General features: G+C 41.5%; 1 protein-coding gene across 3 annotated transcripts in view; it reads right to left on the bottom strand.

Annotated features, from left to right (window-relative positions):
• TASOR (transcription activation suppressor) overlaps positions 1-24,550 on the bottom strand; it is a 76,440-nt gene that overhangs the window by 34,636 nt on the left and 17,254 nt on the right. For all 3 annotated transcript variants that reach the window (XM_063426894.1, XM_063426895.1, XM_063426896.1), the window contains exons 6-16: positions 24,239-24,388; positions 20,997-21,118; positions 16,958-16,989; positions 16,620-16,725; positions 16,144-16,247; positions 15,082-15,185; positions 14,575-14,647; positions 14,427-14,495; positions 8,771-9,484; positions 5,107-5,510; positions 3,776-3,899 (exon numbers count right to left, since the gene is read on the bottom strand). In XM_063426894.1, the coding sequence (XP_063282964.1) occupies positions 3,776-3,899; positions 5,107-5,510; positions 8,771-9,484; positions 14,427-14,495; positions 14,575-14,647; positions 15,082-15,185; positions 16,144-16,247; positions 16,620-16,725; positions 16,958-16,989; positions 20,997-21,118; positions 24,239-24,388 (2,002 nt within the window). The remainder of the gene's footprint in view (positions 1-3,775; positions 3,900-5,106; positions 5,511-8,770; positions 9,485-14,426; positions 14,496-14,574; positions 14,648-15,081; positions 15,186-16,143; positions 16,248-16,619; positions 16,726-16,957; positions 16,990-20,996; positions 21,119-24,238; positions 24,389-24,550) is intronic.

Raw genomic sequence — 24,550 nt, 5'->3', positions numbered from 1 at the left:
AAAGTGTAAAAAATAAATAAATAAAAAAGATTGTTATAGTACACAACAGGTTTAATGAGAAATCACAAGTATAGCTTCTTTATAAATGAAGGGGGGGGGGAGGGGGAGACAGATTTCAGCCTCAATAATGGCCTATTAAACTCTAGAATGTTATTTGTGTGCAGAGTACTTCAGAGATAAAAAAAAGCTGGAGAGATTTGTCCTAGGTGCATATTCCCATTTGTAATTTTAAAGGAGCCATATTTGCAAGCGTTTTCAAATACCTTTTATTCAAGGTTACTAAAAGCATACTAAAATGATTTCCTCTTCAGGCTTTGATGTGATAAAGACAATGAATTCCAGAGATATGCCAGAGCAGTTACATACTGCTCCATTAAGGAAATGGCAGAAACCTTGAAAAATATATCAAAGGCTAAAGTATGAGACACTTTCCAGTTTCCAGGACCTCATAGCTCAGCAATGACTGAGCAGCATCCATATTACTCTGAAAGGAATCTAAGGCAAGAAGATACAGTTGGTTTCCTTGGGTAACCTCACAATTCACTTTACTAAACTTCTAAATATGGACCCAAGGGTGCCATGACATACAAAAAAAAAAAAAAAAAATGTAGGAATCCCTTCGGCGGTGGAACTAATGGAAATAGGGACCTGGTGTAAGAAGTTTTTTTTGGCACATTTCTAGACACACACACACACACACACCTTTACAGATAAACAATGACACATCCTGACACATACACATACACACACACACCGTGATACATATACACACATACAAACAAGTCATGTTTCTATTTGCAGCCACCATCCTGTCAGCATACCTTTTGTGTGCAGGAGGGTGGCTTCTTCGAATCCCACTGATTGGCCCTTTCGTTCCTTCTCCCCACTCCTGTGCAGCCGCCTCTCAGACCCGCGAGGACTCTCCTCTATTAGCTGGGAGGAAGGAATCACTACTCACTTCCTTCCAGCATCACCGATGATACAGAGGCCTGGTCGCGTTAATGGACTGCGGCACCTATCAGGCTCCTGTTCAGAAGTACCCATATGGGCCCAATGAGAGCAGTCCACTCAACTGAATCTCTTAAAGCAAACTTTAAGACAACCTTAAAGGATCACTAAAGGGTCAGGAACACAAACATGTATAACTGACCCTATAGTGTTAACACCACCATCTAGCCCCCCTTGGCCCCTCATGCCTCCATAACAAAATATTACTGTATTCAAGCCTGAAGCGGTAACTCTGCATGCTGTTAGACTCAGAAAAACAAGCAGTCTACTGACATCATTAGAAGTGGTAATGTAATAGAGGTCCAGGCACTCCTTGGTTCAAGATAGGTACTTTATTAGGAACCACAACAGCAACGTTTCAACCCCAAAGGTCTTTGTCCAAAAGACCTTTGGGGTCGAACGTTGCTGTTGTGGTTCCTAATAAAGTACCTGTCTTGAACCAAGGAGTGCCTGGACCTCTATTACTTTATTAATTTTTGGAAATCTGGTGTTCGATTCCGGTTTCAGCGTCTGCATGCAGAGGGAGGAGATACTGAATGTTTAGATGCATTTTAGGCAGCCATGACCCAGGAAGGATCTCTAACAGCCTACAGAGTGGCCAGTAAAGTTATCACTAGGCTGTAATGTAAACACTGCCTTTTCTCTGAAAAGACTGTTTACAGCAAAAAGCCTGAAGGTAATGATTCTACTCACCAGAACAAATTCAATAAGCTGTAGTTCTGGTGACTATAGTGTCCCTTTAAGATTGAAGCAGGAGTACAAGCAGTGTGATACTGTAATGTAAAAGAAATCTGTTACAGCCACTTGAGAGTATAAAGGTCTATAGAACCAATAATGTAAAAGTAAAAAAATAAAATAAAAGGAGAATTTCAGAACAAAATGATCCCTTACCCAGTTAGAAGCTGAATATTAAAGTAACATTCTTCAAAAACATTCAAATGTAATCTGCGTGACAATGAGATACGTTCTCAATGTAAAGAGGTGACGTGACGCTGGCAGCCAGTGAATTGACCACTGGTAGAAAAAAAAATAAGTCCCTACCTGAAGGCTTGTGTCTTCCACCCTAAACACCCTTTCATTCTGCTCAAGAAAGGGGAGAAATTGGTGCAAACATGTTACTACTATTCCTGCACATCACTGTTTGGTAGAAGTTCCAGGGCAATGAGTTGGGTATACTAATTACTAATATCTTTCCAGGAAGCCTCTGTTAATTAATGCAATTAAGGAATTATGGGATTATATAACGATCTTGTATCCTTACCCCTTTCAAACCCTTTATGATAGTGGACTAAAAGTGTTGTTACCCTATGATCACTTAATAGAAAATTATTTTGTGTCACTCACGCCTATATAAAATGACCACATAAGAAATGGTAAGCAGCACGTGTAGAGCAAAGGTGCACACATACATACATACATCCACATGAGTTCTAGTGGGTGCACACCCATTGACAAGTACCTAAAGCCAGCGCCGGGAAAAGCTCACAGCGCTACTCAGTATGCTTCCGTCTGACATCACAGGAGCAACGCAGAGGTCCAATCAAAAGCTGAAGACGAGCCTCATAGAGAAGTATTTGATTAAACCATTTAAACCTGCTCAGTGTGCATGTGCGTGCTCTGAGCCAGCAAAGGTAAGGAGAAAGGAAGAAGGGAGGGCTGAATTAAGTCTGTGAGAGAGGGAAGACACGTGCTTCATCTTGCAGAGAGGCTAAGAGTTTGTCGACAGCACGCAGTGCACACTAATGACGGACGTAAAATATGCATAGAAATGACATTAGGCTGTCTAAGTCACATGTGTCAGAGATGTAACTACCTTGCGGCACACAATTAAAAATAACTCTGGATGCAGTGCTTCAAGCTGAAACACTGCACATCCAGACTGCTACCACCATAACATAAACACTTCAAAAAGCAGAAGTGGTCATGGTGGTTGGAGTAACCTTTTAAAGACAGCTTGTATCTGAACAGGATTTCACAGATACATTATTGGTGAGTGTGTATGTTCATTTCTAACAGAATACATATATAAAAAGATAATTCTATACTTACAAAACAATAACACACTAGTATAACACAACTTTTAATAGCACAGCATGTCATTTGTTCCAAAATTCAATCATTTTGAAAGAAAATTAAAGGGACACTATCGTCACCTGAACAACTTTAGCTTAATGAAGCAGTTTTGGTGTATAGAACATGCCCCTGCAGCCTCACTGCTCAATCCTATGCCATTTAGGAGTTAAATCCCTTTGTTTATGAACCCTAGTCACACCTCCCTGCATGTGACTTGCACAGCCTTCCATAAACACTTCCTGTAAAGAGCGCCCTATTTGGGCTTTCTTTATTGCAAGTTCAGTTTAATTAAGATTTTCTTATCCCCTGCTGTGTTAATAGCTTGCTAGACCCTGCAAGAGCCTCCTGTATGTGATTAAAGTTCAATTTAGAGATTGAGATACAATTATTTAAGGTAAATTACATCTGTTTGAAAGGGAAACCTGTTTTTTTTTTCATGCAGGCTCTGTCAATCATAGCCAGGGGAGGTGTGGCTAGGGCTGCATAAACAGAAACAAAGTGATTTAACTACTAAATTACAGTGAATTGAGCAGTGAAATTGCAAGGGAATGATCTATACACTAAAACTGCTTTATTTCGCTACAGTAATTTAGGTGACTATAGAAAATGAAGATTTAAACAAAGCGGAAAGAACAGTTTAATAAACTTACGTCACAACTTATTCAAGTTGAAGATAGAAGGAAATTAATGTTACCTGTTATTGGAATTAGTTTCCAATGCATTTCTGATTCCACACTGCCTAAATTGGAACTCTGACGTTGGTAGACATTTTCAGTTGGTGTACTGGGACAAGGGCTGACGCTTTCTGAACACTGTTCCTAAAACAAAAACAAAATGAATCTAAATAAAAGCTGACAAGTCAGATGGAATTAATTAACAAGAATTTCTAACATGTAAACTACATCTAGTCAAACAATGAAACGAGAACCAAGCCATTAAATTAAATCTACTCCTATTGCTGATTTAGAATATAACAAAATGTGTGTTCCATAGACTGCACAGCCATGTGTTCAATTACATAAAAAAGAAACATTAAGGTAATGCATTTGCAACAGAACATCAGTGAGCAGCAGCACTAATTTCATCTAATAGGGACACCCTGAAACTATTTGATAGGGTATCCTTAGAAAACAAATAAACTAACAATTATCCACTGTAGTAGTGTATGGTCAGGAACTCAAATGTAATTTAGAATTTAAGACCGAACAGAAGATTTAAAAAAATTTTAATTTTAAATTCCAACAATGGACCTTATGTAAAGCATCAGCATGGTCTAAGATTTTGTGATCTGCTACTACAATAAAAAGGAGTTGTAATCTGAAAAGTTTTTTAATCTGTGGATAAATCACTCAGCAGCAGAAGCAGTTGACCAAATATTTCCATTGTTTTGGTTGAAATAAAATGCACCAGGGTAAAAGCTTGTTTACTACCTTGTCACAACGTTGTTGCATTTTCACTTTTCACTGTGCCTGTAACTATTGTTGGCGAAAAGCAATTGTTACAGGACTGAAATATTTCACAAGTAGTAACAGGAAGTTAGCAGATGCCTCAATTGAAAGCCTTTCGCTTAGTGGCCAACAACCTCCGATATTTTCTACTACGGGAACTGCTAACCACTACTTCGCACCTAGTTTCTGATTAGCTTTTAACCCTACTGCTACTCATCACCAGCTGATGGTGTACAAAGTTTAACATCTATAACCCTATTGGGTGACATGCACAGTCTAAGGTGTGTGAGTGATTCACTAGAAGAAGTCACTGATGTGCAGGTGGTTGGTATCTTTAGAAGAAGCAGTTATTGGAAAGAAGCCACAAAACTTTAGCAACAAGGTTAGAAACCTGGTGTTAATTGGAAGCCACTACAAGCAACGAGTTGTTTATAACAACAGCTTTGGCAACTATTTCACAACAATGTTGTAAAGGAGACCAAAGATCAGAAAAAGCAACTTTTGCAAATATATTTAAATTAATGAAAACAGCAGTATTTTCTTCTACTACACTCCTTTGTATCTTGGCATCACTCACAAGATCAACTTTGGCTTTAAGACGGTCATCTGTAGATTGTGCCAAAATGGATGTGTCGCTTTCTGGAAGCTCAACTCTTTGGTGAACTTCATCCTCATAATAGGAATTCCAATCAGGCCTGGAATTTTCCATAACTTCATCTTGTGAAGGCGAAATTATTTCGTGGTTCAGTACATTGTTCTCATTTGTTTTTGGACTTTGAGTAGCTAATATTTTGTTTAAAGATTCCACTAGTGGTGAATTAAAAAAACCAGAGTTGTTCAGGCTTGCTAGAATCATTTGAAGACATTCTGATGATTCCGTCACAGGTGCCTCTGAATTCTCCTGCCTTAAGTCGGTATCTTGTCCACCAAGAGCAGTAATAAAAGAGGACATGGAATGTGCAGCTTCCACAGATTCTTCTCCTTGTGGGGTGAAAAAATAAAATCAAAAATACAAAACAAGCATTCAAAATTACTCTTTAAAATAAAGGGGGAGGGAATTCAACGCCTCAACACAAATGCTAATATATATTTTCTCATCATGTACATTGCAATATTATATATACAGCATCTCACAAAAGTGAGTACACCCCTCACATTTTTGTTAATATTTTATTATATTTTTTCATGTGACAACAATGAAGAAATTACACTCTGTTACAATGTAAAGTAGTAAGTGTACACAGCCTGTATAACAGTGCACATTTGCTGTCCCTTCAAAATAACTCAACACAGCCATTAATGCCTAAACCATTGGGAACAAAAGTGAGTATACCCTTAAGTGGAAATGTCCAAATTGGGCTCAATTAGCCATTTTCCCTCCCCGGTGCCATGTGACTCGTGTTACAAGGTCTCCGGTGTGAAAAGGGAGCAGACATGTTACATTTGGTGTTATCGCTCTCACACTGGTCACTGGAAGTTCAACATGGCACCTCATGGCAAAGAAAAACGATTGTTGCTCTACATAAAGATGGACTAGGCCATGGGTCCTCAAACTCTGGCCCCCAGATGTTGCTGAACTACAACTCCCATGATTCTTTGAATTACATAGATAGCCAGAGAATCATGGGATTTGTTCAGCAACATCTGGGGGGCCGGAGTACAATAGACGTAGACGTACAAGTGCTGCCAGCATTGCTGCAGAGGTTAAAGGGGTGGGGGTCAGCCTGCCAGTGCTCAGACCATACGCCGCACACTGCATCAAATTGGTCTGCATGGCTGTCATCCCAGAAGGAAGCCTCTTCTAAAGATGATGCACAAGAAACCCTGCAGATTGCAGAAGACAAGCAGACTAAGGACATGGATTACTGGAACCATGTCCTGTGGTCCGATGAGACCAAGATAAACTTATTTGGTTCAGATGGTGTCAAGTGTGTGGCAGCAACCAGGTAAGGAATGCAAAGACAAGTGTGTCATGGTCTGGGCCTGCATGATTGCGGCCGGCACTGGGGAGCTACAGTTCATTGAGGAAACCATGAATGCCAACATGTACTGTGACATTAGAGTTAGGACCCACCTAAGAGGTGTGCCTTGACGTGGCAAGTGGGCATACCCTCTCATGGCCATTGGAGGTAACTAAAAACTTGGCTGATGTGTACTATGGTCGTTGCTGCCGCCAAGGAGTAATGGGAGTTTGAGCGCAGGGCTTTTTTCTTTGTATATGTACTGTGACATACTGAAGCACAGCATGATCCCCTAACTTCAGAGACTGTGCCGCAGGGCAGTATTCCAACATGATAACGACCACAAACAAACCTCCAAGACGACCACTGCCTTGCTAAAGAAGCTGAAGGTAAAGGTGATGGAGTGGCCAAGCATGTATCCAGACCTTAACCCTATTGAGCATCCTCAAAGAGAAAGTGGGGGAGCGCAAAGTCTCTAACATCTACCAGCTCCGTGATGTCGTCATGGAGGAGTGGCAACCTGTGAAGTTCTGGTGAACTCCATGCCCATGAGGGTTAAGGCAGTGCTGGAAAATAATGGTGTCAACACAAAATATTGACACTTTGGGCCCAATTTGGACATTTCCTCTTATGGGTGTACTCACTTGTGTTGCCAATGGTTTAGACATTAATGGCTGCATGTTGAGTTATTTAGAGGGGAAAGCAAATTTACACTGTTATACAGGCCTTACACTTACTACTTTACATTGTAGCAGAGTGTCATTTCTTTAGTGTTGTGACATGAAAAGATATAAAAAAATTAGGGGGGTGTACTCTCTTTTTTAAAATACTTTGTGTGTGTATAATATATATACATACACACACACACATATATATATATATATATATATACACACATATATACACACACACACACCAGAATACATTAGTATGTTATCAGGCACGGACTGGCCACTGTGGGCCGCAGTGGCCATGGGCAGAGGCCAGCAGGGAAGATCACAGGTTCTCCCCTTTCGGGGAGCGTGCTGCAGTCCCTGGTGGTCATAGTGGTGAGTGAACTCTAGCCTGCAAGTTCACTCTCGCGAGATCTGGGCATTGCCGTGGTAACCGCAGGTAAGAGCTCCATTGGGTCCTCTCTCCTCTTCCTTCCTCCCCAGCCGGCGAGGGAGATCTTTGATCTCCCCACCGGCCCATGAATGCACATAGTAGGGCCGGCGCACAGATAGAGCAGGATCTGCATGGATAGACATGAAAGTTCCAGTGATGGCCTCAGCCCGTGGCCATCGTGCATTTGTCTGGTATGCCCGATGGCCAGTCTGGAGCGGCACACAGCATACCCAACACACTGCGCCCCTCACACATAAAATACATAAACATACACACACACTCCAGATCCCTTACCCAACTCTGGATTATTTGATATAGATATATATCTATATAGATATATATCTATATATCTATATCCACACACACACAAAGGAAATCTACCTATTTACACAATACCACACCACCATCATCAGCTCACTCTACACACATCCGACAAGCATGCTCCAAACACATGCACCATACGCTTACCTGGCCCTTTTGTCCTCTGGTATCCCACTTATGGAGACACCAGAGACAAGTTAAAAGCAAACTCAGCGCAAGCATGTTATTAAATTTGCTTGAGCTGCACAGGACAATTACAGGGTCTTTTTCTCATGCTACAGCTCTACAGCAGGGCTCTGTGCACTGAACCCGCTCACTTTGAGAGGGGGCGTGCTTGTCATTAGTGATGACAAAACACACCCTCTCTGGCCCCACCCCCTTCCCAGGGGGTCGCTGTGATTGAAAAATTCCTTCCTTTCTCCCAAAAGCTTGTCATTAAAAAATTCTGTTAGTCAAAAAAAGTTATTACAAGATACAAATGTTCTGTTTTTTACATCTACATCACGTGTGTGTGTGTGTGTGTGTGTGTGTGTGTGTGTGTGTACGTTTGTTTGTTTGTTTTACATTGCAGGATTAAAAGGGCAGTGCCACAACACCCAGAACACTTCATTGAGATCAAGTGGTCTAGGTGAATTTAGCACCCCCTTTAATAAGTAGTGGTTTGGGGCCTTGAATCTCCCTTCAACATATTTACATACAGCATGGGTTGTTGCAAGACTTTCTGGTCTGTAACACAAAATGCTTAAGACAATATGCCTACACCAATAAAAGGAAAGCAAGTCACCCTAACACGAACTACATGTGACAAGATGTATTGCAAATAATGAAATTAAGCAGCAAAATTGTACTTACGGTTATGGTTAAGATTTTCACTTTTAAAGTGTTTCCACTGATTTTCAAGCCCACTTTCCAGCTTTCTTTTGACTCCACTAACTGATGCATCTCCTGCAATTTCTGCCCCAGGTTGGCTATTCGCATTTTGCTTCCTGCTCTGAATCAAGTTAATCAAACCATGTATCTTCTCCAACTCATATTCTGAGTGATCTATTGCTCTTAAATCACTATCTCCAGCAGACGACTCCAGCTTAGTAGTTTTCCTGCTAGAATACTTTGGGATTTCGTGGTCCTCTTCAACTGGCTCATAATCAGACACTGGGCTAAACTGCTGAAACCTAAAGCTTTCTCGAATTACTTCCTTTGGTCGGTCTACCAACAGGTTTTCCTGAAGAATTTCTTTTGCTTTGCCCACCACCATTGCGTACATTTCAGGTTCACGTATATAAATACGTAAAGCTGGATCAATGTGGCTTTTCTTTTTGGGGGCCACATAAAGAGATTTGAAATTATCTAAACGACTGTCATATGGCTTTAGAATATATTCTTTGAATTTATAGGCACGCTCAGCCCTTCGTTTTAAATATAGGCGAGCATACTTTTCAACCAGAACACATAAATCAGAAGATGTGTCATCTTGGCACTTAAGTAAGGCATAGTGCAAAGCAGATAAAAAAGTTTTTAGGTCTGGCATTATCTCATTGTCCGTGATAAAAGTGGAAGGTGTTGAAACTGGCGAAAGAAAGGAGAATTAAGATTTATACATTTGTGGTTTAGCAGAGAATGGCAAATATAAACGTAAAACTGGTTAATTTATAGAATAAAAGATATATATATATATATACATACATACATGTACACACACACACACACATATATATATATATATATATATATATTATACACACACACACACACACACATACACATACTCTGCTTGAAACACTACATATACTGGGACATATTTGTAATGGTGTGCTGGGTACTAGTTGCACCGCCTGTTCACATAACATTGTCAATTCTGTGTTTAAGTCTGCTGCAAGCATACATAGCACACTGACAAAGTTATCTTTTTCCACCAACCTTCCCTCCTTCTAGGAACTCCCTCAGCTGCAGAGCATGCGCTCTGAGCTGGTAAACTGGTCTAATCACAGGCTTCTCTATGAAAAGCCTGTGTTTGCCCCATTCGCGGCCACTGTGACATTGGAAGGGGTGCATAAGAACAGCACCGAGAGCTTTGCCCGGCACTAGATTTCAGGTGAGAGAAAATGTTTATTTGCAGGTTGTAGGGCAAACAGAGGGGGAACCTTCTCCATAGTGCCCAATAAGCATTTTACAAAGGTCCCTCCTCCAAAAAGGGTTAGAATAATGCATGCATTGTGTAAGAACTTCCTAGCAGGTATAGTAAGGTATGGACATCATTATGATGTGAGAAAATAGCTTTCTTTGTTGGAAAGAATGAACAGGAAAATTTACACAAGTGCAGTCCTTCCTTTTCTTGTGATTTCCTTCTAATTCGCTTTTACATCCTGCCTGGTAGTGTGCTGGATATACCACTACATTCAGTAGGCCAAGCTAGATTAAGGATAAACCACTTTAAATTCTTCCTAGCAATAACCTTATGTCAAAGCCTTTACCTTCAGAACTTTAAATATATAAAGCCACTGGAAATGGCACAGTTGAAGATGGTAAACTACAACAAGAAAAATGAACTGAAAAATATATTTATATTATATTATATAGAAAAATGGAACAAGGCTCAACTCCTATACTACCAATTAAAAAATAAATGAATAGATAAAATACCGTATTTATCGGCGTATAACACGCACTTTTTCCCCCTGAAAATAGGGGAAAAATCGTGGGTGCGTGTTATACGCCGATATCCCATAATTACTTACCTGTCCTGAAGCGTGGACCGGCTTCACAGCTTGCACCGCGGTACAGGAACTTTAATTTCATGTTCCGGTTTCCGGCGGGACTGAAAGGAAGTGTGCACAATAGTGTGCACACTTCCTTTCAGTCCCGCCGGAAACCGGAACATGAAATTAAAGTTCCTTTACCGCGGTGCAAGCTGTGAAGCCGGCCCACGCTTCAGGACAGGTAAGTAATTATGGGAGGGGAAGTACACTATGGGAGGGGAGGGGAGGGGGGGGGGGAAGTACACTATGGGAGGGGAGGGGAGGGGGGGGAAGTACACTATGGGAGGGGAGGGGGAGAATACTATGGGAGGGGAGGGGAGGGGGGAGAATACTATGGGGGGGGAGAGAATACTATGGGAGGGGAGGGGGGAGAATACTATGGGAGGGGAGGGGGGAGAATACTATGGGAGGGGAGAGAATACTATGGGAGGGGAGGGGGGGGAGAATACTATGGGAGGGGAGGGGGGGAGAATACTATGGGAGGGGAGGGGGGGAGAATACTATGGGAGGGGAGGGGGGGAGAATACTATGGGAGGGGAGGGGGGGAGAATACTATGGGAGGGGAGGGGGGAGAATACTATGGAAAGGGGGGGACACTATGGGATGAGGGGGGAACACTATGGGATGAGGGGGGAACACTATGGGATGAGGGGGGAACACTATGGGATGAGGGGGGGGGGGAATACTATGGGAGGGGGGAAATTTCCTGGAATTTCTTTCTAAAAATGAGGGGCGTGTTATACGCCGATAAATACGGTATATAGACACCAAAACAACTTTAGCTTAGTGAAGTAGTTTTGGTGCATAGACCATGCTCTTGCAAGTCTCATTGCTCAATTCTGTGTCATTTAGGAGTTAAATCCCATTGCTTATGCAGCCCTAGTTGCACAGCCTTTCTTAAAGAGACACTGTAGGCACTGTATCTGCTTCATCTCATTCAACTGGCGAGTGTCGGACGTTCTATGGTGCCATCATTTCATTCAGCACTAAATAGATTTTAAATCTTTTTTTACGGAGTTTGTATGTGCAATATATACGATGTTTCAAATATTTTAGAAAGTAGAGTATACATGATCATGTTAACAACAACAAGCAAGGGTATGAAGTATGAGAATTAAATATAGTACAACAGTATATATCTGTCATTTGCAACAATTGATGCAAAATGTTAACAGGGCGTTAAATGGCCTAACGGCTGAATGTGTCCCGTCAGCAGAAAGGCATCTCATTGCTGTGCAGACCGCTTGAGAAGTGGAAGGACTGAGGTCTGGGGACTTTGAACAGGGATTACTGCCACTTGTCAACAGCAGTAATCCCAGGTACATTATAAGGCCTTTGTTTGCCATGTTCCCTATGCCATCCGATCCTTTGTGAAGAGGTTAAGGCTTCTGCTTGCAATGGGTCTTTCAGAATGTCTCTGGATTGTCAAGCGATGTCAGTGCTAGGCTCTTAACCTCCTTTGTCAGCTAGAAGGGATCCCTTCATTCTCAAACGATATTTTAGTGAGCTGTCTATTAGTCTTCTGGAAACAGATTTCCTCTTTTCTGTCAAGACTGAGAACTGTCTGTCTGCATATATGGACAGTGTGTTGCCCTCACAGTGTATCCTCCAGTGCCCTTGAGTGGTTCATTATCATGGATCTCACCACAACATTTTGAGTTACAGCAATAGCGATTTGCGCACCTGCATCGCTGAGGTGATCTGAGGAGGGTCTGAGCATCCTGTAATGCCCATAGAAGATAGAAGGTTGTGGACGAACAGCAGGAGCTCCTCGCTTCAGACAGTTTCAGGGATTCCTCTGAGGAGTAGATTCCGACACCTATGGCACACCTCTATCGTGATCACCAGCCGACTTAATCTTTATACCCGAGAGGTAAGGCCCTCTCTAATGGACTACTGGCATCTCAAAGTTGCTTGCCTCTGGAGACCTCCCTCACTTCTATCACTTGAACCTTTTAATGGGCGACACCTATTTCTGGACGATTTGAAGATCCTCTCTCCAAACTCTTTGTAAGTCTATGAGGAGTTTTACATCTGTTTGACGAGTGGTATGTGTCTCTGGATCAAGGGGAGGCACTGTGAGCCTTGAGCACCATCTTTGGTTGCTGCTGCTGCACTGGTTTCTTGAAAGAGCAGTATATCTTCCAGACGGGGAGGGGAGCTTCTGGTCAAGAATTTTTTTTTGTTTTTACGCCTCATTGTTTCTTCTTGTGGGGTATTAGTGTCTCTGGCTTTAAAAGCGCTTATATTTGCAGCTAAAGTCATTTTTTTGCTGGGATCCAAACAGACAGACATTTGCTCAGATGCTCTGCCAGCCACATCCCTCAATGTTTTTATGTTTTAACGCTAAATGAGAATCCCAGCAGCCCATCCCCTCTGTGCTGCTTTGGGTAATGAGCCTGAGCAGTAATGGAAAGATGAATGGATGACAGTGTCAGCTGACTGTTTTTGGCTATCAGAGCTCCAACTGCTGGTATGAAGGGTATGACTACAAAGAACTGTCTAATCTCGGTCTTAGCCACAGCTCAATCAGGAGCCAGGCTGTGGGTGGCCAGTGGCCCTTATTTAGTTTTAAACTGGTCTAAAATGGTTTAACGTTGAATGGAAGGGTAGTGCAAAGGGACTCCAGGCACTATAACAAATTCAAAGAAATAAAATGTTTTTTAGTGACAACAGTATTCCTTTACCACTTCCTGTAAAGAAAGCTACAATGTTTCTAAACTTCCTTTGTTGCAGAGATATGAAATTTAGAATTTCATATCTCCAGATCTGTTGCTAGCCTTCTAGACCAGGGGTAGGCAACCTTCGGCTCTCCAGATGTTTTGGACTACATCTCCCATAATGCTTTTACAGCCATATTGCTGGCAAAGCATCAAGGGAGATGTAGTCCACAACAGCTGGAGAGCCGAAGGTTGCCTACCCCTGTTCTAGACTCATAGGATTTCTTCCTGTGTGTGATGGTAACTTCAAAAGCAATTTACCATCTGATTGAAAGTGAAACCATGTTTTTCATGCACTGTGCGAGTCATAGCCAAAGGATGTGTGGCTAGGGCTGCATTAACAGATAGATTTAACACCTATATTGCAGAGAATTCAGCAGGGTGACTGCAGGGCCATGATCTATACACTAAAACTGCTTCATTAAGCCACAGTTGCTTTGATGCCTATAAGCAGCCCTTAAACGTAAATGGCAAATTTTGGTAGGATAGTAAAACAAAAGAAAAAAGCTAAAAATTAGGACCCATGCATAGTGTGCAAAGTGAGAAAGGGGGTATAGTAAGATTTTTCACCATAATTGCACAGTTCTAATAGCAGGGATGGAGACAGTCAAACACAAAGACAGTACAACGAAAAAGGGAGAGACACTCAGGGTTATTCAGTAAACTCATTTTTTGCAAAGTATACATCAAGAAAAAAATGAAAATAAAAGAGGCCAAACTTTGGGATTATAAAGCTGTAGAGTTTTTCCAAATCAACTTTTTTATGCAGATTGACAGCCAGGGAGGTGTTTTGGCATGGACATTAAAAAAAAAAAAAAATTATTTATTTCATGACAAAAATTGCCTTTTTTGGGGGAACCTGCTCAAGAGTATGCTCTTCACAAATCTATACTGGTTTGGCCTTGGATAACAATCTGAGAGCTCTCTAAGGATTATGACTATTAGACAGATGTTCCAATTTAAATAACAAGTATGCAGAGCCTCAAAAAACACTACATTTATAAGTACAAAACAAATTTTCGCCACACATACCAGGTGTTTCTCTGGATTCCTTGTAGATGAAGAGAGCATGGAGTACACGTGATTTCCCACTCCAAGGACCTGCAACATCATCACAGGATTTAGCCAATCCTCAGAATGAAAGCTTAATTTTCAAGGAAAATAATAAAAATATACTTACTGTAAGATGACGTCATTGGCACTGGGAAAAAGAAAAATAGAAATCCTTTATCCGCCAATGGTTTAACCAATGCCTATGGAAGTTAAAACACAGGATTTTAGAAACAAACTTTTTTTATTTCACAAGCTCTGTGAATCTGCAGAAACTATGCAAAAGGAAAAAAATAATAATAATGTATTTATTACTTTTAATACTAATACGGCAGGTTACATTTGTTTAAGTTAATCTGCAAATTAGAAGACCGCCTACTGACATCCTCACATTGCAAGCTATATCAAAGGTCAGTTTCTCAACACATCTATTTTGCAGTTTAGAGAATAACTGGCCCACTTGTTTTAGGGTTATAACATAGTCCAAAGTTAACTTATTAATGCAATGGTGAAATGACGCAAGGAACATTTTCATATTGTCTTTGTATTTTTAAATTTACGAAGTAGGAGGACTTGACCTCAAAAAGAAACAGTTACAAAAATGATTATAGTGTGATTGAACTGGGACTATACTCACCAGATTTTCTCCACTCAGTTTTTGCATTAAACCTTGAAAGTTACTTCCAGTTCTTGTTATTTCAACAACTTCGTAGAGGCGGGCATACATGCCACCAGTAACAACTGTAGTTAAGATATAAAAATAAAATAAAAACTATATAATATATATATATATATATATATATATATATATATATACACATACACACACACACACACACACACATTCTTCAGTCTAGAACACATAGCATTATGGATGCGGACAATAAAGTTACAAGACCCATGGCACAAAGAAATAAAAAACTTCTGGCTTGTTTTCTCCACTAGATCACCAGGTACAAAAGCAGCTACAGATATCAATGTAACTTTTCATGAGCACACTGAAAGTTCTGTTAGTTTACCAATAAGAATGACTTATCAACTTTGATGATTATTACAGAAAGTTGGAAACTGATATGACCATATTTCAATAGGATGCTTGCTGACTGATTTTCTTCCCTCTTCTCACTAGGCCTGGTATGCATTTGTTTTTCATATATAGATTTGTGGGTTATGATGATTTGGCAGCTCATACAATTATTTACTACACTGATATTCAGCTATTCATTTACAATATATTTTGTTTATATGCAATTCTAGAATGTCTGGTAAACTCTCTGTACCATTTGTATGGGAATGTTTGTCTTAGTTTTGATTTATTGATATGTATGAGGAGATATCCATTTTCTGTGGACCCATCTAATAAAGATTTTTGTATATTTATGGTTGTGCTCCTTGACTGGGTAGTACTTGTAACTTTTTGGTCCTTAGGGAATGGGACCTTATGAGAGTGAGCACCCACTATCATTTCTTTAGCTCCTTCTTGAGTTTGTCTATATTAACATTTAGAGCGTGCCTACTCATTTTCAATTATCATCATGACCATATTTCACAACAGAAGACTAAGTAAGACAGTCATAACTTCTTGCATCATGAAGTAGTTTCACAATGTGAAAACCTGTTAAATGTGTTAGACAAATACAAAGGTTACGTTTTGCCCAAATGTATCCCCAGCCCAGCTCTCTTAACCAAGTTTCCATACCTTCTTTTGTTTTGTTGTGTGTCTCCCTATAAAACAATTTTGATGGAATTCTCTTCTTTATCTGATCAATTTTCATTAGAATTTCCAGGTCCAGCTTCTCTGGTCTAGTACATAAAATATTGTGAGCAGATTGTAAAGTTTATGAATTTTACACTTTTACGAATTTCAAATATTTAGCAAACTTGCTTCATATAATTTACTAAAACATGACCAAACAATAAATCTTGTACATTATACAAAAAGTCTGTAGCAAGATTGTTTTTTTAAAAGAGGAATTCTATTCTTGAAAACATTAGGGTCTAATCTAACTGCAATTACAATCTACAAGTTTGTAAAATTAAACAGCAGTGAAGTCATATTGTATCATGTAAAGCACTCCATTTTAGACGGTCTGAGCTAATCCAGTATCTAACATTTGTTTGCCTCGGTTTTGAGTCAAAAAACGAAATTAAACAAAATAGAAAGGGTTTACTCACAATCTGTACGGGAAGAATGGACCATAATTTGTTTTCAGAGATGCAAAGCACAGAGGTATTCCTTTACTGCACAGCTGACCTCTCCATAACGTGAAACTGCTCCTGTCTATAAAATAAAATGAGTTACCTGCCAAGTGAGCAGATGCAAAGTTTCACATTGTTTTACTTCAAAGTGACATGGCAAAATATCAGCTTTTGTGGCTAAAGGAGGTGTTGAAATAATGTATAGTTTACTTTCTATAGATAAAAATGACAAAATCAGATATTTTAGTTATCCAATTCGAGCAGTATTGTCTTACTAAACACTTTAACAAAGTTTTTTAGAAGATCAGACGTACCATTATACCGGTCATTGCTGAAATTAATTGATCTGTGGGAAAAGCACAAAAAAAAAAAAAAAAAAATTTAGAAGACTTTATAATTCAAATAAACTAATATTGCTCTTAAAAAATAATCCACCAACTCTAAAACATAAGAACCACTGTAATACTTAAAACTCAAAATGTAGCCTAAGCCCTACATTAAATATGATGCAGTTATACTTTAGTAATTGTAGCGGAGGCCTGGTATTTCACAGGTTAACTCCACTATAGATCCCAGTGAGGCTCAGGAACAAGTATTATAAATCCATAGAGTAATACTTTCAGCAGGCAAAACAATCCAATAGTATCCCAACAGCACTCCCAATAACTGGACGACACACAGCATCAGGAACAGAACTGACCTTTAATCCACACAGTCTCCTTATAAAGCATTCTCCCATGCAAGGGAGGGATTCACATTAATTAGGACAGTAACCAATAATATAACCGTTACCTCCCACACATCTCCTCCCCTCAGAGTGACTCATAATCCCCTTAACTATACTGTACTTTTACCCCAAACCTGGATGTACCCCTAAACTAGTACATAGCATCAATCTTAGGGTACCGCCAGGTATCCCTGATCTGGGTGAAGAATATATCCAAAATTCACCCAGATCGGACCAGGGGTTCGGTAGTTAGATGGAGGGTGAAGTTTGACCGACCGCACACGAGGTGGTATCCAAAAAGGGTTCCATGCGTTAGGGCCCTGCGGTCGGTCTCCGTTCGGCAGTAAAAACATACAGTAATCCTAGCCATCCATACTTAAATTCACCTGTATTATAGTTCCCTTGTTCGGTACTTTGTTTCTACCGAATGGGAGTTCGTTAGGTCTCTCCGTTCGGTAGTTACGGAGCTCTGGAGGTCTCAGCGGTGTTCGGTTGTTTGAGTGTCCGATTTGGGTTCCAGACACTCGACGACCAAACACCGCTGAGACTTTTATGCGTAATATGGTCGCCGCACGTGGTTCGTATACCGAACAGCGGCCACCCAGGCATTAGCAATTACAGTTTTAAGTTGCGGTTTGCGAGAAGTGTGAACGCCTAACGAGGCGCACACTTCTCACTGGGGTGGTCTAATGGTTCGGTAGTTTCATTCCCATGAAACTACCGAACCCACATACGAAATCATACAGAAATACATGAATACAATAAAACGAATACAGTCACATATGCATGTTATAGGACAGGCTTAATACATTCCGCTACAGTAATGATTAAATATACTTATTACATGTATAAGATACAAGTTCAAGAAGACAAATTACTTCATCATAGAAGACAATATGAATTTTTAAACTTGGAAATTATATTTTGAATGACAAGTATTTTTAATTAGATAGAATTTTCTTTTTCAATAGTAAATAACTGAATCAGTAACACACTGTTATATTACATAGTAACATAGCTTAAAAGAGACTTGCATCCATCAAGCTCAGCCTTCCTCACTTTTTTTTTTTTTTTAAATTCTTTATTTTTGCGTGCAACAAGGTTCACACGGCTCGCAGAGCCACAATATACAGGTCAAACAGTAAATGCATAATTTGTGGGGTAACTTTCTGGCTTATTGTACTCATGCACAGTTTTGTTTTTTGTGGGTCTTGGGTTCTTGCTCAAGTGTCTCTCTATTTTAAGTGTAAGTTTCGCAGGTCTAACGAAAATGCTTTAAAAACGGTTAACAGTGATTTTGGGTACCTATCTCGGTGGCTATCCTGCCTGTTAGTTGGGGGGTTTATTTATACTAGGGCCTCAAGTAGCAGGTATGTGCTGGGGCCAATGTTACACCTCCATCCCTCGATTGTAGCTAGTCTTGTGGGTCGATGGTGGGTGAGGCGGGGGGGGGGGGGGTTTGTCACAGCTTAGGGGCTTGAAACGGAAAAGTCACAGTACAACGGAGGGGGGCTATGGAGTTAGATGGGCCATGTCTAGCTAACTTCAGCCCATTGTATCTTGGCGAGGAGGGTCCTCCACATCAAGGTTGTTCCTCAGGTCGTTGCTGCGGCGGTTGCCGTGGGCACTTTCCCTTTCGGGTAGAATGGTGTTATGGCATTCAGGTTCCAGCGTTGGGTTGGTGGCTTGGTGGTGTGGGTGCCAGGTGGTTGTAGTGAGTCCCCTGGTATGCAGAGCTTGGTGAGGAGTGCTGGTGCTTCAGTGATGTCTGTGACTGAGTATGATGCTTCTCCTTGTTTCAATCGTAGGGTACGTGGTGATCTCCAGTTGTATTCTAGGTTATGATTTCGGAGCAGTAACGTGTGGGGTTGCAGTGTTTTGCGCCAGTGAAGTGTCTCTCCAGTGAGGTCTGCGAAAAATGAGAGGGTCATATTTTCAAAGTTGAGTTGGGTAGACCCCTTTAAGGCTGCGTGTACCAGCGCCTTATCCATTCCACTCCGAAAGACGCCTGTTGGGCTTTGGTATTCTGAAGTGCCCCTCTAGGGTGATATTCCTTGCCTGTTTGGGCTCCAATAGGTGAGTCATGAGCCTCCGGAGGAAGTGTGGGAGCTCAGATGTGAGCATGCTCTCCGGGATTCTCCGGATTTTCAAATTATTATGGCGTCTTGAGTCCTCCTGTGTGGCAAATCGGACGTCGGAGGCAGCCTGACGTTTGGTTAGTGCTTGCACTTCTAGTTGAAGTTGGGCTACTGTTTGGGTTAGGTGCTCCGTGGTGGTTTCCACTGCGCCTATGCGGCCTACCAGGCCTGTGATGTCTGTGCGGAGCAAGGCCACATCCGCTTGTATAGTTTTCTGCAGGGCCCCCAACATGTTCTCCAACATAGATGCTGTCACTGGTCTGGAGTCGTTGGTTGCAGACTTCTGGGGGGGGTTGTATGGGCAGGACTTGCCCCTCTCCCTCTTCATCTGGGGATAGCTCCTCGGAGTCATAGAAGTCACCTATGTCGGCGGCCATCTTGGGACCATGTGCCCCGTATGCTTGGCGGAACAGAATCACCGATACTGGAACCCGGTTTAGGTTTTTCGGGCTTCAGCTTTTTGGATTTTCTGCCCATGGTTGTTAGGGGTGAGTTGGCTGCCGTGTTGCGGCTCAATTAGCAGTTTTCCACCGGGTATCGGGCGTTTTACCCCAGAGCTCGTCGCTCGTGCGGCCGCTCGGATTAGTTGCTTGGCTCCGCCCCCTCACATTTGTTTTTTGCTGTTGATCCAAAAGAAGGCAAAAAAAAACAAACCAACCCAGTTTGAAGCAATTCCAATTTTGCAACAAGCTAGGAAAAACATTCCTTCTTGACCCCAGAATGGCAGTCAGATTTATCCTTGATCAAGCAGTTATTACCCTACAATGAAATATTATATCCTTGAATATTCTGTTTTTGCAAGTATGCATCTAGTAGCTGTTTGAACATCTGTATGGACTCTGATAAAACCACTTCTTCAGGGAGAGAATTCCACATCCCTATTGTTCTTACAGTAAAAAAACCTTTCCTTTGCCTTAGACCAGGCACAGGCAACCTTCGGCACTGCAGATGTTTTGGACTACACCTCCCATGATGCTTTGCCACCATTATGGGTGTAAGAGCATTATGGGGGATGTAGTCCACAACATCTGGAGTGCCGCAGGTTGCCTACCCCTGCCTTAGACTAAATCATAAACGCATGACCTCGTCCAGTTTGTGAATAGATTTCCACACAATGGTTTGTATTGGCCCCGAATATATTGGTATAATGTTATCATATCCCCTCTCAGGTGACGTTTTTCTAAACTAAATAGATTTACATTTGTTAACCTTTCTTCATAGGCATAAGTTCCATTTCTTTTATTAATTTTGTAGCCCGCCTCTGCACTTTTTCTAGAGCCATAATATCCTTTAGAACAGGTGCCCAAAATTGCACAGCATATTCAATGTGGTCTTACCAGTGATTTATAAAGAGGCAAAATGATATTCTCATCCTGAGAATGAATGCCCTTTTTCATGCATGACAATAGCTTACCTTACTGGCCTTAGCCTATATGTTCCAAGACAATGCTGATATGATAGAAATTGGTTTGTGAATCGAACGCTTACCCAGATAAAGACGGTTGCCTGTATATCAGATCTTCCTTGTAAATAAAAGAAACAACTGCATATGGACACACATGGCTTGGTCTCCTAAGGATCTCAGAAAAACGGTACTCATAAAAGTAATACTGCGGATAAAAACAGGAAGATTTGTAAATTATGTGCACTTAGATTGGGCAATAGGAAAGGAAAGAACTAAAAAGAATATAAAAACAATATATTCAATATTTGCTTTAGTATTTGGCATTACCAAATTTGTATGGTATGTGTATGCAATAGATCTAAAACAAGAAGGGAAGATGGTAGTACTCTAAGGATCTTAAAACCCTTTTCAATACCAATACAAAAACAAGCTAGGTTGAAAATATGTGCTGCATCAATGTTTCAGATCTTTATATAGAAAATGGAGCATCTTAAAGGAACACTTTGCTTCATTAAACTAAAGTTGTTTTTGTGACTAGTTTGTGTATAAAATACGCCACTGAATTTTCACTGCCATTTAGGATTGAATCACTTGTTTTGGTTTCTGTAGACCTAGTCCCACCTCCCCTGGCTGTGGCCGACACAGCCTGCATGAAAACAAAATGGCTTCATTTTTAATACGATGCAACTTACTTTAAACGTTTTTTTTTTTTTTTTAAATTCTTTATTTTTCTTGTGCATTAAAATACAAAACAGAGTGGTCTGCAGCGCCACAACAGCGGTTACAGATCCGTCATCGGCTGACATGGTCATGGCATATATAAATTGCACATTTTATTTTTTATATGTGAATATGTCTCGATAAAAACAGAGTTAAACTAAAAAACAAAAACATGGTAAATACTCGTTTATGTCATACTTCTATTTTGTTGGGTCTCGAGTGGGTCGACCGCTTAAATTATGAGTTCTAAGATATTGGTGTCTCATTTAAAAATCAAGTAAACACAGGTAAACAGTGCCTGAATATTTCAGACGTATAGATAGGGTATCTTGGCTTGATTTCACACATTCTGTTGTGTTATCCTGCGTGGTATTTGTATGTTGCGAAGCTGGTTAAATTAGTTATGTCAGTGCATTTTTACTCCTGTCTTATGGAGGTGCCCTTTGTTGTGTAATTTTTTGCTGGGTAGTCTAGTAATTAGCGGAGTAACCCTAGTTTGGGGCTTCGCGTCGGGGTTATGTATTCCGCTTCTAGGAGGTAGTCTCCCTACCAGTAGGCGATGTTAGGTGTTGTCGTGGTGTAGACTAAAAGGTAACAGCGTGCTGCACGTCCTGTGTCTCAGAGTATAGTAATATTTGCGTGCGACTGTGTCGTGCAACTAGTTATAATTAATTCGGGTCGTTTTTAGCTACTGGGTTGCGGAGGTGTTGGTGTGTCATTTCGCTATTCCCTCTTTTGTCACCCTGTGGGTCTTCCGGGCCGACAGGAGGGGGGGGTCTGAGTGTTGCCTAGCGTGGTAACAGAGAGTGGTAGGAGCGGAGAGGAGGCCGCGTGTGCGGTCGCCCTGGCAGAGTAATACGTGCTTCAGTTGCTCATTAGAGATAGTAAAATAGAATAATACTATATAACAATAAAAATAATATAAAACCCAATAATAATAGAAAACAATAATATAACTGAGGCTGAGGAAGGATTAAGTAAGTGGTAAGTCCAAGTGAGGAGTCAAAATGTCAAATAGGCGTATTGTTCCATTGGTGTCGGGAAACAGTTCTTGGGTCTTTCTGGGTCTTTAGGTGCCGGTTCCTTCAGAAGGCTCCTGTCTTGGACGCCGCGGCACAAATATTGTTGCCCGTTCAGGGTCCCAGCTGTGTGGAAGCCTCTTGGTAGTTTGGGATGTCGTGCGGTGCATAGAATCTTGTGGTAGGCCCAAAGCCTGAAGTAAGTCCCGTGCCCCGTGGAGGTCGTGGACCACATGTTTCTCTTCGCCCTTCTGGATTAGAAGGGAGCGGTCGGGGCGCCACCTGTATGGTATGTCCCTTTGTCTGAGCAACGTGGTGAAGGGTTTTAACGACCCCCTCCAGGCCAACGTGCCTCCTGTGAGATCTGCAAAGAAAGACAGGGCATGGCCCTCAAACGTGAGTTGTGCCCGGTTTCTGGTCGCTGCTAGGGTTGCGGCCCTGTCCTTCCTGTGTTGGAAACGTATTATCAGGTCTCGAGTGGCCGTCGCTGGGGCTCTAGCCGGTTTTGGGATCCTAAATGTGCCGTCAAGTTGGATGGCTTTGGCTGCTTTCGGTGAGAGAAGTTCAGCCAGTAGCCTGCGTGTGTAGTGCGGTATCTCCTCGGCAGGTATGTCATCGGGCAGTCCCCTTACTTTTAAGTTAGTCGCTCGGCGTTCATCCTCTACAGCGGCGAACCGCCGTTCAAAGTCCGCATTTTGTTTTTGCAGGTGCGTGATCTCCTTCTGCATGGCGGTGATACTTGTGCTGTGAGCTGCTGAGGAGACTTCCATGGCTCCCAGCCTCGAGTTCATGCCTTGCAGCTCCACCCGGAGGGTGGCTATGTCCCCTTGTAGCGTGGACTGTAGGTTAGCCAGCAGAGACTTTAATACTGAGGTTGTGATCGGCGCCCCGTCTGGGCTGTGGGGTGTGGTAGTAGCAGCCAGTGGTTTCGGCATAACGAGCTCGTCCTCCTCCAGGGAGATTTCATCGGAGAAGTCAGAGTAAGTGTCGGCTAGGGCGGCCATCTTGGGCCCTGGTGCTCCGTTTGCTTTCCTCCACATTACTCCGATATCGTGGTTGTGTCCTTGCTGATCCGGCTTCGGTTTTTTGGATTTCCGACCCATGTCTGGTCAGCCACCACTTGCCGGTTTTTGTGCCGATTTTAAGGGTTTTTGCTGGTCTGATTGTGCTAATTCCGTAAGAATTTCTCTGGAGCTCCGGCGCCATGCGACCTCTCCGCTTCGCAGCTAGGCTCCGCCCCCCTACTTTAAACGTTTTTATCTACTGCTCTGTAATTTTAACTTTAATTACATACAGGAGGCTCCTGCAGAGTCTAGCAAGCTATTAACAGAGCAGGATATAAGACATTTTACATGAATAAGAATTTGCAATAAAGGAAGTGTAAACATTAGAGGACTCTTTACAGGTGTGCCTAGGGCTGTATAAACACAAATAAACGGAAACGAATTCCTAAATGGCAGAGACCTGAGCAGTGAGACTGTAATGGCATGATCTATGCATCAACATGGCTTCATTAAGCTAAATACTTCTGGTGTATATCCCTTTAAAGTATTGATAGGGGAAGGGAGAGAGTGAGTTACCAATACCTGAGTTCGTTCAAATGCTCGATAGCTCAACAGTGATGTGACAGCATTTGGGTTCTTTAAAATGTGGCATTCATGATTAGGTGCTGGATCCAACACACATAACTCAGTCTGATTATTTCTATTGAAATCATGTATGCATTTCATTTTCCCCTGCAATAACGTAAAAAAAAATTTTATGTACAGATACACAAGAAAGGACTTTAAACGGTTTTTAGTTACGCCTCTGGGGAGTCATTATGTATAAACGGACACTCCAGACAGCTAAAAAAGTTGAGCTTAAATTAAACCCAACAAGCTCAAATACCTGTGGTT

Source organism: Pelobates fuscus, chromosome 7 (assembly GCF_036172605.1).
Source record: "Pelobates fuscus isolate aPelFus1 chromosome 7, aPelFus1.pri, whole genome shotgun sequence".
NCBI classification, from domain to species: Eukaryota; Metazoa; Chordata; class Amphibia; order Anura; family Pelobatidae; genus Pelobates; species Pelobates fuscus.
Note: the sequence above shows the minus strand (reverse complement) of the source record. Positions and strands in the feature narration are given on the sequence as shown.